The 14,028-nt window shown below is 35.9% G+C and overlaps 3 protein-coding genes and 1 non-coding gene across 10 annotated transcripts in view; all 4 read left to right on the top strand.

Annotated features, from left to right (window-relative positions):
- The first annotated feature begins 83 nt into the window (after positions 1-83).
- On the top strand, positions 84-3,307 carry LOC145223952 (obg-like ATPase 1). Its single transcript, XM_080090367.1, has 7 exons — positions 84-324; positions 403-513; positions 625-768; positions 1,334-1,474; positions 1,749-1,886; positions 2,055-2,189; positions 2,786-3,307. Exons 1-7 carry the CDS (start codon positions 187-189, stop codon positions 3,176-3,178), a joined length of 1,200 nt encoding a protein of 399 aa, XP_079946493.1. The 5' UTR covers positions 84-186; the 3' UTR covers positions 3,179-3,307.
- A 997-nt stretch (positions 3,308-4,304) lies between these two features.
- Positions 4,305-6,686, top strand: LOC145223951 (myeloid differentiation primary response protein MyD88-like). The gene is made up of 6 exons (XM_080090365.1): positions 4,305-4,854; positions 5,003-5,153; positions 5,218-5,367; positions 5,430-5,613; positions 5,689-5,780; positions 5,913-6,686. The coding sequence occupies exons 1-6, from the start codon at positions 4,336-4,338 to the stop codon at positions 6,065-6,067; spliced, it is 1,251 nt and encodes a 416-aa protein (XP_079946491.1). The 5' UTR covers positions 4,305-4,335; the 3' UTR covers positions 6,068-6,686.
- Positions 6,687-7,873: 1,187 nt separating this feature from the next.
- The window catches only part of LOC145222622 (E3 SUMO-protein ligase RanBP2-like), a 31,473-nt gene continuing 25,318 nt past the window's right edge, over positions 7,874-14,028 (top strand). For all 7 annotated transcript variants that reach the window (XM_080088779.1, XM_080088784.1, XM_080088780.1 and 4 more), the window contains exons 1-16: positions 7,874-8,039; positions 8,493-8,699; positions 9,179-9,310; positions 9,373-9,492; positions 9,562-9,678; positions 9,738-9,883; positions 10,092-10,218; positions 10,365-10,607; positions 10,773-10,908; positions 10,980-11,121; positions 11,570-11,741; positions 12,020-12,072; positions 12,133-12,259; positions 12,370-12,563; positions 13,198-13,312; positions 13,375-13,476. In XM_080088779.1, the coding sequence (XP_079944905.1) occupies positions 7,968-8,039; positions 8,493-8,699; positions 9,179-9,310; positions 9,373-9,492; positions 9,562-9,678; positions 9,738-9,883; positions 10,092-10,218; positions 10,365-10,607; positions 10,773-10,908; positions 10,980-11,121; positions 11,570-11,741; positions 12,020-12,072; positions 12,133-12,259; positions 12,370-12,563; positions 13,198-13,312; positions 13,375-13,476 (2,205 nt within the window). In that variant the 5' untranslated portion in view covers positions 7,874-7,967. The remainder of the gene's footprint in view (positions 8,040-8,492; positions 8,700-9,178; positions 9,311-9,372; positions 9,493-9,561; positions 9,679-9,737; positions 9,884-10,091; positions 10,219-10,364; positions 10,608-10,772; positions 10,909-10,979; positions 11,122-11,569; positions 11,742-12,019; positions 12,073-12,132; positions 12,260-12,369; positions 12,564-13,197; positions 13,313-13,374; positions 13,477-14,028) is intronic.
- On the top strand, positions 12,880-12,953 carry Trnas-gga (transfer RNA serine (anticodon GGA)). Its single transcript has one exon. It is a non-coding gene; the product is annotated as a tRNA-Ser (tRNA).

Raw genomic sequence — 14,028 nt, 5'->3', positions numbered from 1 at the left:
AACGTTGCCAAATGCAAACTTGTGTAACAGCCGCAGCTGTTGCATTTTTGTGTTATTTCCTGCACTTTAGGTAGATGTTGTTACACAGAGCATGTTTGGTCATCAATTGTAAACTAGTTATCTAATGCATCACGTTCCAGGTTAAGTGTATCATAGCAAATAGCAGCAGCCTATAGTTTTGATATCATGCCTCCAAAGAAGAAGAAGGAAGTTGAGAAACCGCCGCTAATTTTAGGTCGATTGGGAACATCTCTAAAAATTGGAATTGTAGGTTTACCCAATGTGGGAAAGTCAACGTTTTTCAATGTCCTAACAAAAAGTGAGGTATGTAAAGAAAATCATGCACAGTTGGTAGCATTATTGTTACGATTGCATTGTGGCTTCAATTAATTTTGATTGCAGGCATCAGCAGAAAACTTTCCTTTCTGTACTATTGACCCCAATGAAAGTAGAGTCCCAGTGCCCGATGAAAGATGGGAGTTTCTTTGCAAGCATCACAAACCAGCAAGCAAGGTATGTCATGCACACATTTGGAATAATAGTATTGTTTGTCGCATTAAAATTGTTCTTCAACTTTAAGTATGCGGAAAACGTTGTTTTAAAAAAAATATTGTGTATGTTTAGGTTCCAGCGTTTCTATCTGTTGTTGATATTGCTGGGTTGGTAAAAGGGGCAAATGAGGGTCAAGGTTTAGGCAATGCATTTCTGTCACATATCAGCAGCTGTGATGCAATCTTTCATATGACAAGAGCATTTGATGATGCAGAGGTAATTTAATAGTTAAACTTGTTATTATCATACTTATTATGTTTTGGTCACATATTTTTGTTACACTAATTGTGACATGTTTTTATTACACGAAAGTTAACCTGATACACAGCCAGTCTGCAGAGTGTGGCAGCTGCACACGCGATTATTTTTTGAAAAAAAAAAATTGCACACCAATTTCGGGGGGTTGCACGCGGAAATTTCGCACGAAAGGCATTTAATTGTACTGTTTTGACCTCTTTTACTTGCTTTGCGCCTATTGAACTTGGCCTTGCACGAGCGAGATCTCGTCGGGAACTGCCATGTTCTGCAGACTGGATACACAGTGGTGGGATTCAAATTTTTTGTCAGCAGTTTCTATCACAAAAGTCATATTTTTCAGCTGGTTCTATTACAAAAAGTCCATTGACAGTAACCAGTTCGCTGATGTTATAAAATTTTGTGAGAAGTTTCTATAGAACCGGTGACTGATACCCACCACTGCTGATACACTATTTTTTGTATGAAAGCTATTGTAATAAATAAAATAGTTGTTACCTTACCAATGCTGGAATTCTGCTCACAGGTGGTGCATGTTGAGGGTGAGGTAAATCCTGTCAGGGACATGGAGATTATCCAGGAGGAACTGAGATTGAAAGATGTTGAACATCTCACCAAACGCCTTGCAGAACTGGAAAAGGTTTACACCAGAGGTGGTGAGAAAAAGGTGGATGTCAATGCTATTTGTAATAGTGTGTTTTATTTATGAGTTGTGTTTGATTTTTGTGTCCCAATGTAACAAAAGTTAAGCAACATAAAACTAATACAATGGGGAAAACTCACTCTTCGTAACTGTAATATACTGAATTGAGTATGCTTGGTAAAACAATACAAACATGTTTCAATTTTCTTCTCTGAAAACTATGACAAATAACCTGAGAACAGGCTGAGAGATTGGGCTCTGTTTAAAACTTTCACCAACTGGCTTGTTTTAATGTTAGTATAAATTGGAGTTCGACACCCTGACCAAAATCAAGCACATCTTGGTGGATGAACAAAAGCCAGTGAGGCAGGGTGAATTCGGAGCAAAGGAAATCGAAGTGCTAAATGAACATCTGTTTCTGACATCAAAGCCACAGGTATACTTTTGATTCTCTTTATGCAATGTTAACATGCAGATGAAACAAAATGTTTGGCAGAAGAAATGAGTTTCTGTCGTGTGTTTTGTCTGGATAAAATAGTCGTTTTAAAACAGTAATACTTTATTTTTTTGTGATATTAAACCATGGATATTGTTTTGTACAAAGATATACCTTGTCAACCTTAGTGAGAAAGACTACATCAGGAAAAAGAACAAATGGTTGATGAAGATCAAGACCTGGGTTGATGAAAATGACCCTTCAGCAATACTTATTCCCTTTTCTGGATCTTTTGAACTTAAGGTAAAGCTAGTTTCAGTTTTCTGGCATATCAAACTGAGTAAAAATCTTTTTAAAAAATCAGATGAATTCAACAAATATTTGTGAAAGTTGAAAGAGTAATTCGTTGTCATGACTACAGCCGACTCTGATTTTAAATGTTGCGTTGTACGTTCCTTTCATTGTGCATGAACTAAAAATGCAGTTATTTCGCCAAGATTTTTGACATCGCAATATCGTAGCGACACGTTAAATCGCAACAATATCGCACACGATCAGATGCGTGTCTGCGCGTGGTGCTAATTTGCCTAGCTAGATAAAAGTGGACGTCTTTACAAGTTTCGTACGCGACTATTTGCCAAATTAACGTGCCTTTGAAGAACAATGATGAAGCGACAGCATATTAAACTCATTTTTGTAACAAAACTAACGTACAGGCAAGCTATAAGCTTTAAATAAGGCCGTGGAAAACCTTTGACGCAACTATATGTGTGTTGCAAAATATTCATTTTTTGTCCGCAAGTAATGAAACAGGCAAAATAAGCTTGCACTGCAATACATATTGGTGAATGTTTTGTTCGTTATGGATTAAAAGTTTACCAAATTATGTTTCTTTAAAGTTGGCTGGTATGGATGAAGCTGGGAAGGATGAATATCTCAAACAGGAATACAAAGATGTTGCTGTTTCCTCAGCCTTGGGAAAAATAGTTGTCACTGGTTTCAAGAAGCTCGGCTTACAGTACTTCTTCACTGCAGGCCCGGATGAAGTAAAAGCGTGGACCATTAAATGCAACACATTGGCCCCACAAGCCGCCGGAAGAATTCACACCGATTTCGAAAAGGGTTTTATCATGGCAGAGGTAATGAAGTTCAATGACTTCAAAGAACATGGCACTGAAGTAGCCGTGAAAGCTGCAGGAAAATATCGTCAGCAGGGGAAGACCTACATCGTCGAGGACGGCGACATCATATTTTTCAAGTTCAATACTCCTACACAGTCCAAGAAAAAGTAAATTTTGCTCATACATCAGTGGCTGCTCTTATCGTAATTTTTCAAGGAGGTAGAAAGTGTTTATTGTTGTTTTTGCGGAGCAGTGGGTTGCACGTCGAAAGAGTCGCAATAAATGTTTACCAGTCGACAATGCGTCGAATCAAAAAAGTGCAGATTACATTAGTCTTAACGGAAAAGGACAACACAAGTTTGTTGAATAATTGAAAATAGTTCGGTTCTAAAAAATATCCAAGCGATTGGCGATGAGTCACAAACATAGAACTGCCGAATGACCGGAGCCTATTACCGTGAAGGACACTTCTGTGTAAACACGAATTTAATGTGTAGTTGAAGCTAGACGTTAGTGTTTTCTCTCAGTAATAAATCGCCGAGTTGTGCACGACTGACTAACCACAGATTTTGAAATTATTTGGTTCTGGGGATTGGAGAAAACCCTTTAGCGCACAATACCGCATTTAAAAGTCCCAAGCCATCAAAAACCCCGGTCAACAACATAGGTTTGGAAATCTATTTTTGTTCTACTATCCATTTACGTTTGATTTCACCAAAAAACAGTAATAAGGTTTCAAGGTTTAACATCAGTAACCGGCTTTTCTAAACGGTTTGAAGTGAAAGGTTTTTATGTCACCAGGCTGCTGGAATTTGAATCGTTTAATATGAAACGAAATTGGACATTGAGTAGTATTGGTCCCAGAGACAGTTTGATTGACGCATGAGTTCCGCCGTTTTCATAGAGCCCAAAATCCCCAGCGCACACGCAAACAAAAGTATTCAGTCGCCAGAAATCCCCGTTACGTGTAAAAGGCTGTAGCGCCTACAGGCTTCAGCCTGTTTTAAAGTGGACCAAAATTGTCTCAATGTACTGTTGGTAATGAGAGGGTATTTTTGTGGTATTAGAATAGCGCACATTGAACGTTTGTTACACATTTTCGCTATGAGGAACAAGTTTAGAATTAGGCAATAGTTTGAAGAAAATGTTTTGAAGTGCGTAGAATTAACTGTTTTTGTTTGTTAATTTTTTTTACTTGACTCAAAAGCCAATTTAAAACAGAAGTATACAGGTGTTACCTTAACGAGTTTGTGTTTTAGTATTTCATTTACTTGTCTAAACTGATAGTGTTCAACAGTTTTTAGATTAGAAGTAGCCAATGAAAAAGAATGGCTGAGGAAAAGAAGTTACAACCAGAAGACTTAGACGAAATGGCTTCTATTCAAATGCAGCGCAAAGAAATGGAAAGCTTTTCATCTGGATATGAAAAGCCTCCCATCGATACCCCAGTTGAATGTGACAGCACAAACACCGATGTGGCTGGTCAGTCATCATTAGGCAGACGACTAGCTGGTGTACAAGAAAGTGGTTTTGACAGTGGGAAGTCCGCAACGTCAATGCCAACATTAGATGCAAGCACACACCTTCACAGTCCCCCACCATCATACTACAACCAACCAGAGGGTTCATGGAGTTCTGACCAAAGCACCAACCTCGAAAAGAAAGATGAAGTAAACTTAGTTGCAACATATGGAATGGGAAGACCATCTGATGACTACATGAGTATGCCTTTAAAGAAGTTAAGGTATGAAACACGGCGGCAGTTGGGTTTACATTTGGATCCAGACCGACCCACAGTTCCCAACTGGAAATCAGTGGCAGATTATTTAGGATTTAGCAATCTTCAGGCAAGTTTATCTGTTCCAATATTCTTAGTAGCCAAGTTCTTGCTTTTTACTGCTCAAATTCTTTTTTGTTCCCTGCCCCAGACTTATGTCTTGTACACCAGACCTAATTTACCTGACCATTAAAATGTGTTACATTTTTCTGTTACAGATTCAAAATTTTGAACAAGACAGATACAAGACACAAGCTGTGCTAAATGAATGTGAAGTCAGGCAGCCAAATTTAACTGTTGGAGACCTTTGTAAAATTTTGCAAGAACTTGGTCGCCTAGATGTTATAACCGACCTGCAGGAGTGTTTTGGTAAATATAGTTTGCACACAAACTGCCCCATGGTAAAAAAAACTTAGTTGTTCTTTGTTTGCAGAGCGGGATTACAAAGAGCCCCCTCTGAATTCACTGGTTAGTGCTCGTTTTGATCAGTCACCAGCCCCTTCATACAGAACTGTGGAACCACTGCAGGAATGTGCTGTGTCAAGTACATTTTATGATCATCAACAGAAAACTGACATTCCACGTGAGTTTGTTTTGTGTTGATTAACGTTAAACAAATATTCACCATAAACTGCCTATTTACAGCACACTTACCAGAAGAAAGATATGATGCCTTCGTGTTATACAACATAGCTGATAAAGATTTTATTCTTAAGGAGTTTTTACCCAAAGTTGAAGTAGATGCACAGATAAAGCTGTTTTTGCCTGAACGTGATCTTACAGCTGGAGTGCAGTCTTATCATGCCAAACTTAACACAATGATTGGCAGGTTAGTAAATTTAAATGTTTGTTATAGTTGTTAAATGAAACTTTTCAAAATTAAAAAACACTTGTTTTTTTAAAGGTGTTCCAAACTGATCATTATACTATCCAATGAATTTCTGACAAGTCCGGAAAGCCAATGGGCTTTAAATATGGGTGTAAGTCTTGATCCAGGTGAGTAACAAATATATCTTTAAAAATATAAAGTACAACTACAGAACTATTATACACTAAAATTTGCCTATCTTATAAACAATCAGAACAGATTGTTTACATGTTTTTAATTTTGTTATGATTTCTCTACAGCCTCTCGCATGCAAAAAATCATTCCAGTCATTTACAAAACCATAACAGAACCAAACATACTTGGAGGATACAATGCCTGTGACAGAACAAGAGTTTTGGAAGATAGCTGGTTTTGGAACAATGTTATCAAGAGCTTAAAAAGAGGCAGAGTTTAAAATTGCTCCCTGCCTATAAGTATTGCACTAGTTGGACACATATTTTATGACATTGCTTATTGCTTTTTTATAAATTTTGTACATAAGTTTCATGTCACCAAGCAATGAAAGTTTTCAAGAACTTAAAAAACGTTAGCTGAACCATGTACTTTTTTTCGTGTAACGAAAAGTGTTATAATTGTATATATTTTTTTAGATTTTCTTGCTATTGATTACTGTCAACACACCCAAATCGGTAGATAGTTCTGTAAAACAATTTATACTACCAGACTGTAACTTTAGAATATGGTGTAGAGAAGACCAATCTACCAAACCCCACATGTACACAAAGTAAAAATGTTTTGTTTATGTCATACAAACAGTTTGTTCAGGGTAGCGATTTGTTCAGGAAGTCATACAAAAGGTTTTATTAGGATCAAACTCAATTACACTAGTTAGATTTTTTTTTAGTTTTCTACTCTGTAATTGGTATTTTTACAAACACGGTGAAAAAATACCCTTTTATGGTCATTCGCAAATTACATTACAATATTGCTTATTTTTTACTTGTTGCATTAAATAATGTTGTGAACTGCCAACCATTGTAAAAAGTCTGAACACAATAAAAAAATTGTTTGCATGTGAAGACCCCAAATATGCTAGTTTGGCAGGTATAATATTAATTGTTTAGGACAACATTTCTATTTCCAAAATTTTAGTTTAGGTCAGGGATGGCAAACCACTGAACCGCGGTCACGAAGTGACCCGCCATGTGAATTTTAGTGACCCACTTGTAGTTTTTTAAAATTTATACTGATTACTATAGGCAGGGTTACCAGACTTCCAAGATTAAAAAGCAACACAATTAAATTAAAGCCCTTTGCCAGATTGCCTATTGTCTTAAAATGCAGATTGTTTAGTCAATTCTGAGGCAAGAGACATGTTTATTTAAACAAACAACTCGGAACGATTTGTTGTAACTCTGTTGACGCTGTTCAGTTCCACATATTCATGCGAATCCTTGTTTTCACACATAAATTTGGTAAAATCAAGTGCCAGGAATCGTCTTAGCTCAGATATGACTGCTGCATGTAATAAGCTGAAAACTACCTAGGATTGCAAGATTTGTAGAGAATATGCAGCAACAAGCTTCTCATTGTAGTGTAATAAAATCTGTGACCCACTTTGTTTTCTTTCCGATTTATGATCTCATATATGACCAATTCAACTAAAAAGGTTCACCATCCCTGGTTTGGGTATTGATTGGGAAAAAATAGGTATACATTGATCCCAGTTAAAAACATCAATTTAAAAAGTGGGTTCTTCAGTAGAGACAGTAAAATAGTTATGAAAACATTTTGCTTTCCGCAGAACAGGTTGATGGCAAGCGATAAGAAAAAGGGCATTTTAATTGTTTGCAGTATGAAATAGAAAAATGAACGTTTATTACAGTTTCTTACCAAATCTTTCTGTCATGGTGTTCGAAGTTTGGATAAACCCTTTTTACAAACAAATACGAGAATCTTGCAGTTTGATGAGTAACAGAATGCTGAAATGTAAAAAGTGTGCAAAGTTACAAAAATTGTCGCCCAAATGCTACCGGGATAATTTAGCATGACACAAAGAGATAGGCGTTAAACAAAATCATCGCAGACGGCATGCATTTAAATTGCAAATCATGTTAGATATTTAAAATCCCATGAGCGCGCGAGTACCGCGATTAAATATCAAATGCAAGACTTGAAACACAGGTTCCCTTGTGGTTTCACGTTTCATGTTGTTGTAGATTTACTCAGTTTTTCACTTTATAAGAAATCATGACCTCTATATGCTTGTTTTACAGAATACATATACCAAAATTATGCACAGTATTACTAAGGCAGACTGCCGTAGATCTACTTTTGTCTAAAAATTTGCCATTATGCCATCGATGTCTGTTTCTGAAGTATCTTCAATAGTTCAGAAGGCTATAAAAAACTCCAACCCACGTGAGGTAACGAAATACTTTGGGCATGCTTTATTATCTTTCGTTTTGATTAATTCTGACGTTACGAATTTATGAACATGTCGATGTCACATTTTTCCGGCATGGTGATTGTTTGAGTGCTATTGTGTTACTATGTTGTCTTTCACCAAGCGAAATAAACTCAACTCACATAAAGATGTATGCAGAGAAAATATATATTGTTGCATTTGAAAATTAATGAATATGATAATGTATTTGTTTTAATATCACACAAAAAAATGATTTAATGTTTTAATATCGACCAAAAACAGCATTTTGTAACTTTGTTTGACAGTAACATAGCATTTCTGTTGCCAATTGTGTCACAAATTTTTTAGTGTTATACAAAATTTGTCCTGATTTGTTTCTAAACTTAATTGGATACTGGTACGTACTTTTTCAGTCAGTAGAATTACAAATTAAGATGTTTTTATTTTAAAGCTTCCACTGAAGGGATTGCATTTTGGGCAATTGTGGCATGAGGCTGGTGACTACCAAAATGCTTCACAGTGGATTACCAAATACCTCCGTGCTTATGATCGTGATCCTCAAGCCCATCGATTGCTTGGAGAGTGCTATGAAAAGTTGTCAGAATATGAATTAGCATTAAAATGCTACAAACAGTCACTTCATATCAAACCTTATCAGGTGGGCGGTTTAACATGACAGTTCAACTGTTTTGCATATTTTCTTGCCGGTATGTAGTTAAGAATGTCAGGTAAACAAATATAAAATGTCTGTGGTCTAATGAAAACACATCTTTTAGTCAAACATGACTTTTGAAATCCCTGATGTTGACATCTGAAACTCTATTCAATTAAGCCCTAAAACAGAGCAAAATTTTGGGTTAAAAAATTCCAGTTTAGTGCTTTAGTTTAGTTTGTTTATATATTTGTGCTCTTCAAGTGATGGGATGGTGAATAACTATGAGTTGAACTTGTTGGCACCATTTAAAGCACAACCAAAAATGTAAAATAGAGAAAAAAACGAATCAAGAAAAAAATCAGTTTGGATTTGGGACATGTTGAGCAATTTTAGCGGAATATAAAACCCATACAACCATGATTTGTTGGTTTTGCTGCAAAATATTTCAAACATTGGTTTAACAATCCTGATTTTTTTTACAGCCACAACTAGTATTGCACATTGTTGAACTATTTCTCAATCCAGGACCAACTCAAAATCCTAATCGAGCCCAAGTATGGCTTGACAAGGCAGCTGCTGCATTACCCGGAAACCCAAATGTTTTTAAATTAAAGGTATCAGATAAAACCAAATTCATGTTAGTACCCATGTTCCAGTCTGTATTTTATACATATAGATGGAGTTGCTTGTTGCACAACAAGCTTCACCAGCCACCCTGGAGAAAGCAATCAAAGAAGAAATGAAGCTTAGAGATAATGATTTTTCTTTGCATGAGGAGTACATTAGTTTTTTAAAGGCAAAGTTTTATTAATTTTTTTCATAAACCTTACTATCATTTGTTTACAAGTTTATTTTGACAATGTAGACTCAAGGAAACATATCCGCAGCAAATGCATACTGCAATGATTTAGATAACATTCAGTCACCACATTCCTTCTGTAATGGTTTAGAATGGTGTGCCTGTATTGTCTCCACTTATCAGGTACAAAGTATGTGCTATATAGCAACAGGCAATAAATGACTTTTTCATTTTGTTTGCAGGATTATTATGATAATAAAAAGGCAAAATCCACTTCTGCACATGAACTGCTTGTGCCAAGATTTCTTTTGTTAGAAGCACTGGCACGGTACCTGCTACTCTGTATATCTGACAAGAACTTTGAAAAGTCTTTTCAGTTGCTGCAACAGTAAGTCAAAACAAAAACATAAGCTGATAATGCCATAATAAATCAAAACTCATACAATCAGAGTAGATAATTGTTTGTCAACACAAAGCTTTGCGTAGATGGTTTTTTTATGTAACTTTATCATTGGTTACTTCTTTCTAGAATTGTTTTATTTTTGGATAAATTTGCACTGAATATTTCTCAACTATTTTTATATTTATTTCTTTAGATTGGATGAAGTGACATATGTGGCTGCTTCCCAATCCATTAGTGGAGAATGGCATATAGTGGAAGAAGAGATGAAGGCACAACTGGCTTGGCTTTCTGCAACATTAATGCTGCACCAAGTTGATATGGTAATATTATTTTTGTTTTAAATTAGTTTTATTCCAACATATCATATACTGTTTGATAAACAAATATTATGAATATTGATACTTCTTACAGAATTGATTCTATTGTTGTGCTTTTATTTAATTTCTGTTTTGTGTGCATATTCTAGAATCAGGTACCAAGCTTGGAAGGGAGAGGACTTTGTGGGATATTGTATGCTTACAGTCTGAGCAAACCAGTACCAGGTTTGACCACTGCATGGGCTGTAAACTGTAGAAGAGCTCATACAAATTTGCCCTCAAGATTAATGAGAAATGCTGGTATGAGAATCAGCGAGTGCAGTCATATGGTTCATATACTGGAACAAGGAAATGGCATAAAAAATCTTTTGCAAAACATCAACATGGACTTTGTAAGTTATATTTTAGGAACAATTGTTGTATAACACATCCCTGTTGATTGCAAATTAAATCAAGCGTCGTTTAATTCAGAATAACAATTAGCCATTGTGTTGTATGAAAAGTAACACACATCAGGTTTGTTGTCTCTTTTTTACAATGCTTGGTTGATTTTGTAGGTTGGACAAAATGTGTGCCGCTATCTTTGGCCTGAAACTCACAATGCCCAGTGTTCATTTCTGTGGAATTCAAAAGCAATTGCACGAAACAGAGTTACCATTCCTCCCATTGATGACATGCTTTATTTTGATCAAAGTTTGTTGGGTTTTTTATTCTATTTATTTGTGAAACTTAAATGAGTTTTTGTTTTCATTATTTCATTTCAGTTTCTTCGTCTTGTGCTAATTTACACAATATTGTATGGCTGGGAGTGCGGTGGTGCAAATTGGATCATCCTTCTGACTTTTTACCTTGGGTGCAGCAACTCTTTCCAAAACTACGCCTGGCTTCAAACACTGATGTCAAGAGGTAAACTGCAAGTCATGACTTGTAGATTGATGTACATTTTCATGAATGTGGTTCTATCTGTTTCATTCCAAAGCTTAAGTTTTCGCACTCGCTAGTCCCCAAACAATAAAAAATGTTTTTCATTACAAACCGCAAATCAAATGTTTCTGTGATGTTCTATTGTATATGTGTTGTTAAAATTATGGTTTGGAATTACTGGTCGATTAATTCCTTTGCAACTTCCTTACTAGCCCCAGAAAATGGCTTCAATTTAAACAATGAATGTATTTTCCAAAATAGGCCACACAGTATGTGAAATGGTATGATTATAAAGGCCATCCTTTTAGTGCATTTTCACTAACCAATAGTTATACTATACTTGAATATTTAAATTATATTTAAAGCCTGATCTATACTTGAATTTTTAATAACTAAATGTTATTTACAATTATTATGTTTTGCGATGCAGTGGTGCTTTGGTGCTGTCAACTGGCTTGTTGGATATAGAAGCATTTGTTGCATCATGTGTATACACCACTGAAAAGCAAATTGAAGTTTGGTCTGAAACTTATCAGGATCAGAAAAGACAAAGTTTTGAAAGCCCCCCAACTTTGATTCGGAAATTAACAACAGAGTCACAGGTAATTACTGAAGATAAAGATGTACTAATGCAGAAATTGTCCTGATTCCGGTTGGGTTAACAGACGATTCCAGTTACATATACATATTGACATTATTTAGCTGACAATTTCAGCACACTCAAAACAGTCTGTGTTTTTTTTATTGCAAACCACTGCGGATATCAGCCAAAAATTATGGCATCATCAGTCCTGAACAGGAAATAAATCCAGATTAATCTAGATAACTGATAAATATTTGTTTGTTCGAGGTTTAGTAACCGTCTTGTTTATATTTGTAGGAAAAGTGGTGGCAGGCAGCTATGGTGTTGTCAGCAAAGGAAAAACCAAAGCAGTAAGTTTGAGTTAAATCCATAATGCTCCCACAAAACAATTTTAATGTTCCTTTCTTCAGGTCTGCAGCTGAACTATCAAAGATGAAACCGCTATTGCTTAGAGGGCTTGAATCTATTCGTGGAATTGGAAACCATGGACTACAAACTGTGCTTGCAACAAAATTAGCCAAATATTTTGAATCTAAAGTATGTGATTTAGAAAAAAATATATAGTCGTTAGTTTCGCTGCAAAAAAAGATTTAAGAATATGAATTTGATTTTGATTTTGAATCATTCTGATATGTTTGATGTAATAGGCATTCCTTTTACGGGAGGAGGGTGGAATATCGTCTGGTTGGTTTGCATACCAGCGGCGAGCTGCTGTGTATTGGTCTCTTGTTCTACCTGATCTGCAGCGAGCTACAGAAGGACGAGTGTTGCACAAACCTAAAACTAAAGATGCCCTCTTTCCTGAAGTGTTTCAGGAGCCAAAGTGTGATGATGCGTCCAGGTAACATATATTCTGCAGATATTAGGAAACATTAGCTTTATTTCTGATTTTTATTTCACAAGTATGAATAATACGACCATGTGTGTGAATAGCCATGCTAAAGTATGAGATTTGTTCATGTTTATAAAATTTGTTTTTGTTCAAACTTTTTGTGTTTAAAGTATAAACCTAAATTGGTTTATGAGTTTATCCGTGATTGGGTATAATTTAGTTCCTGTTTCTCATTTCCGTAGTCTCTATTTCCTCCTATCTCACAGTACGCCAGGCCCATTGAAGGCTCTATACCGAATCAGCACTGAGCACAATTCTCCACTGAGCCTGTGTAGCTCAGTTGGTAGAGCACGAGTCCCGGAAAGACTCCTGTCGTGGGTTCGAATCCCACCGCAGGCTAGATTTTTCTAGCCTACACCTTGCCATATGGTGGTAAATGCTTGGTGACCGGCTGATTCGGTATAGCTCCTTCAATGGGCCGGGCGTACTGTGATTTATATATGAGTGTGCCGTGATCGCTGGTCTGCATAGACGCTTCAGGGCTGATCCCAGTTATGAATTTATGTCCTCCTATCTCAATTATATTGATTCCAAACCTGTTAATCATTACGTTGACATTTTGTTCTTGTATATATTTGATCAGCTTGCTTTCTGATGCCAACATGTGTCATGGTGAATTGTCTGCAGAGGAAAACAGAATTGAAGATGCTTTGACCTTTTATGGCAAAGCCACAATGCCACAAGCTTCCTTTTGTCAGGTATATTTTTTCTGCAGACATTTTTTTCTACTGCGTTGCTTAAATGGTTACTGTCTTTTCAGGCACACATCTACAAAAAGTTATCTGAAAATGCTATTAAGTCGAGTCTTTCCCAAAATCCTCTATCTGATGGGGAAAAACAAAAGGAAATATATTTCAAAAAGGTTTAATTTTTTTGAAAAATTGTAATGTACATTTTTTTTTATCCAGACTCTAATCTCTACGTAAATTAATGTGCAGTGAAACAATAACACCCCCCCCCCAAAAAAAAAAAAAAACAGATAAAAGCTTCAAGATATTTGTAAAAAACAGGTTGTGGACTAACATAATATATATATTTTTTATCAAGAAGAAAGAGCCAACAATTTGCATAATGTAGGCCTACCATATTTTCATCACCAAAAAGGAGGACACATTCCCAACAAAGAATATTAACACTTACTTTTGTGCCTAACGAAAATAAAGGCACAAGAGATTTCATGAATTTAACGCAGTCAAATATTATAGTCCAATTTGGATGAAGTTTAACTTACTATAAATTGTTAATTTCAACTAACAATGACCATAACTCAAGCTTTTTGACCTATGTTAAAGGCCCAATTGGTTTTTAGATCTTTAGTAAATGCAGATAATTCAAAAAGGAGGACATTTTGACATTTTTTTATTGTCCTTGGAGGAGAACTTGCTTTTCGGTAAAAAGGAGGGTATGTCCTCCA

The sequence above is a fragment of the Phallusia mammillata genome, chromosome 4 (assembly GCF_965637545.1).
Source record: "Phallusia mammillata chromosome 4, kaPhaMamm4.hap1.1, whole genome shotgun sequence".
Lineage (NCBI taxonomy): Eukaryota > Metazoa > Chordata > Ascidiacea > Phlebobranchia > Ascidiidae > Phallusia > Phallusia mammillata.
Note: the sequence above shows the minus strand (reverse complement) of the source record. Positions and strands in the feature narration are given on the sequence as shown.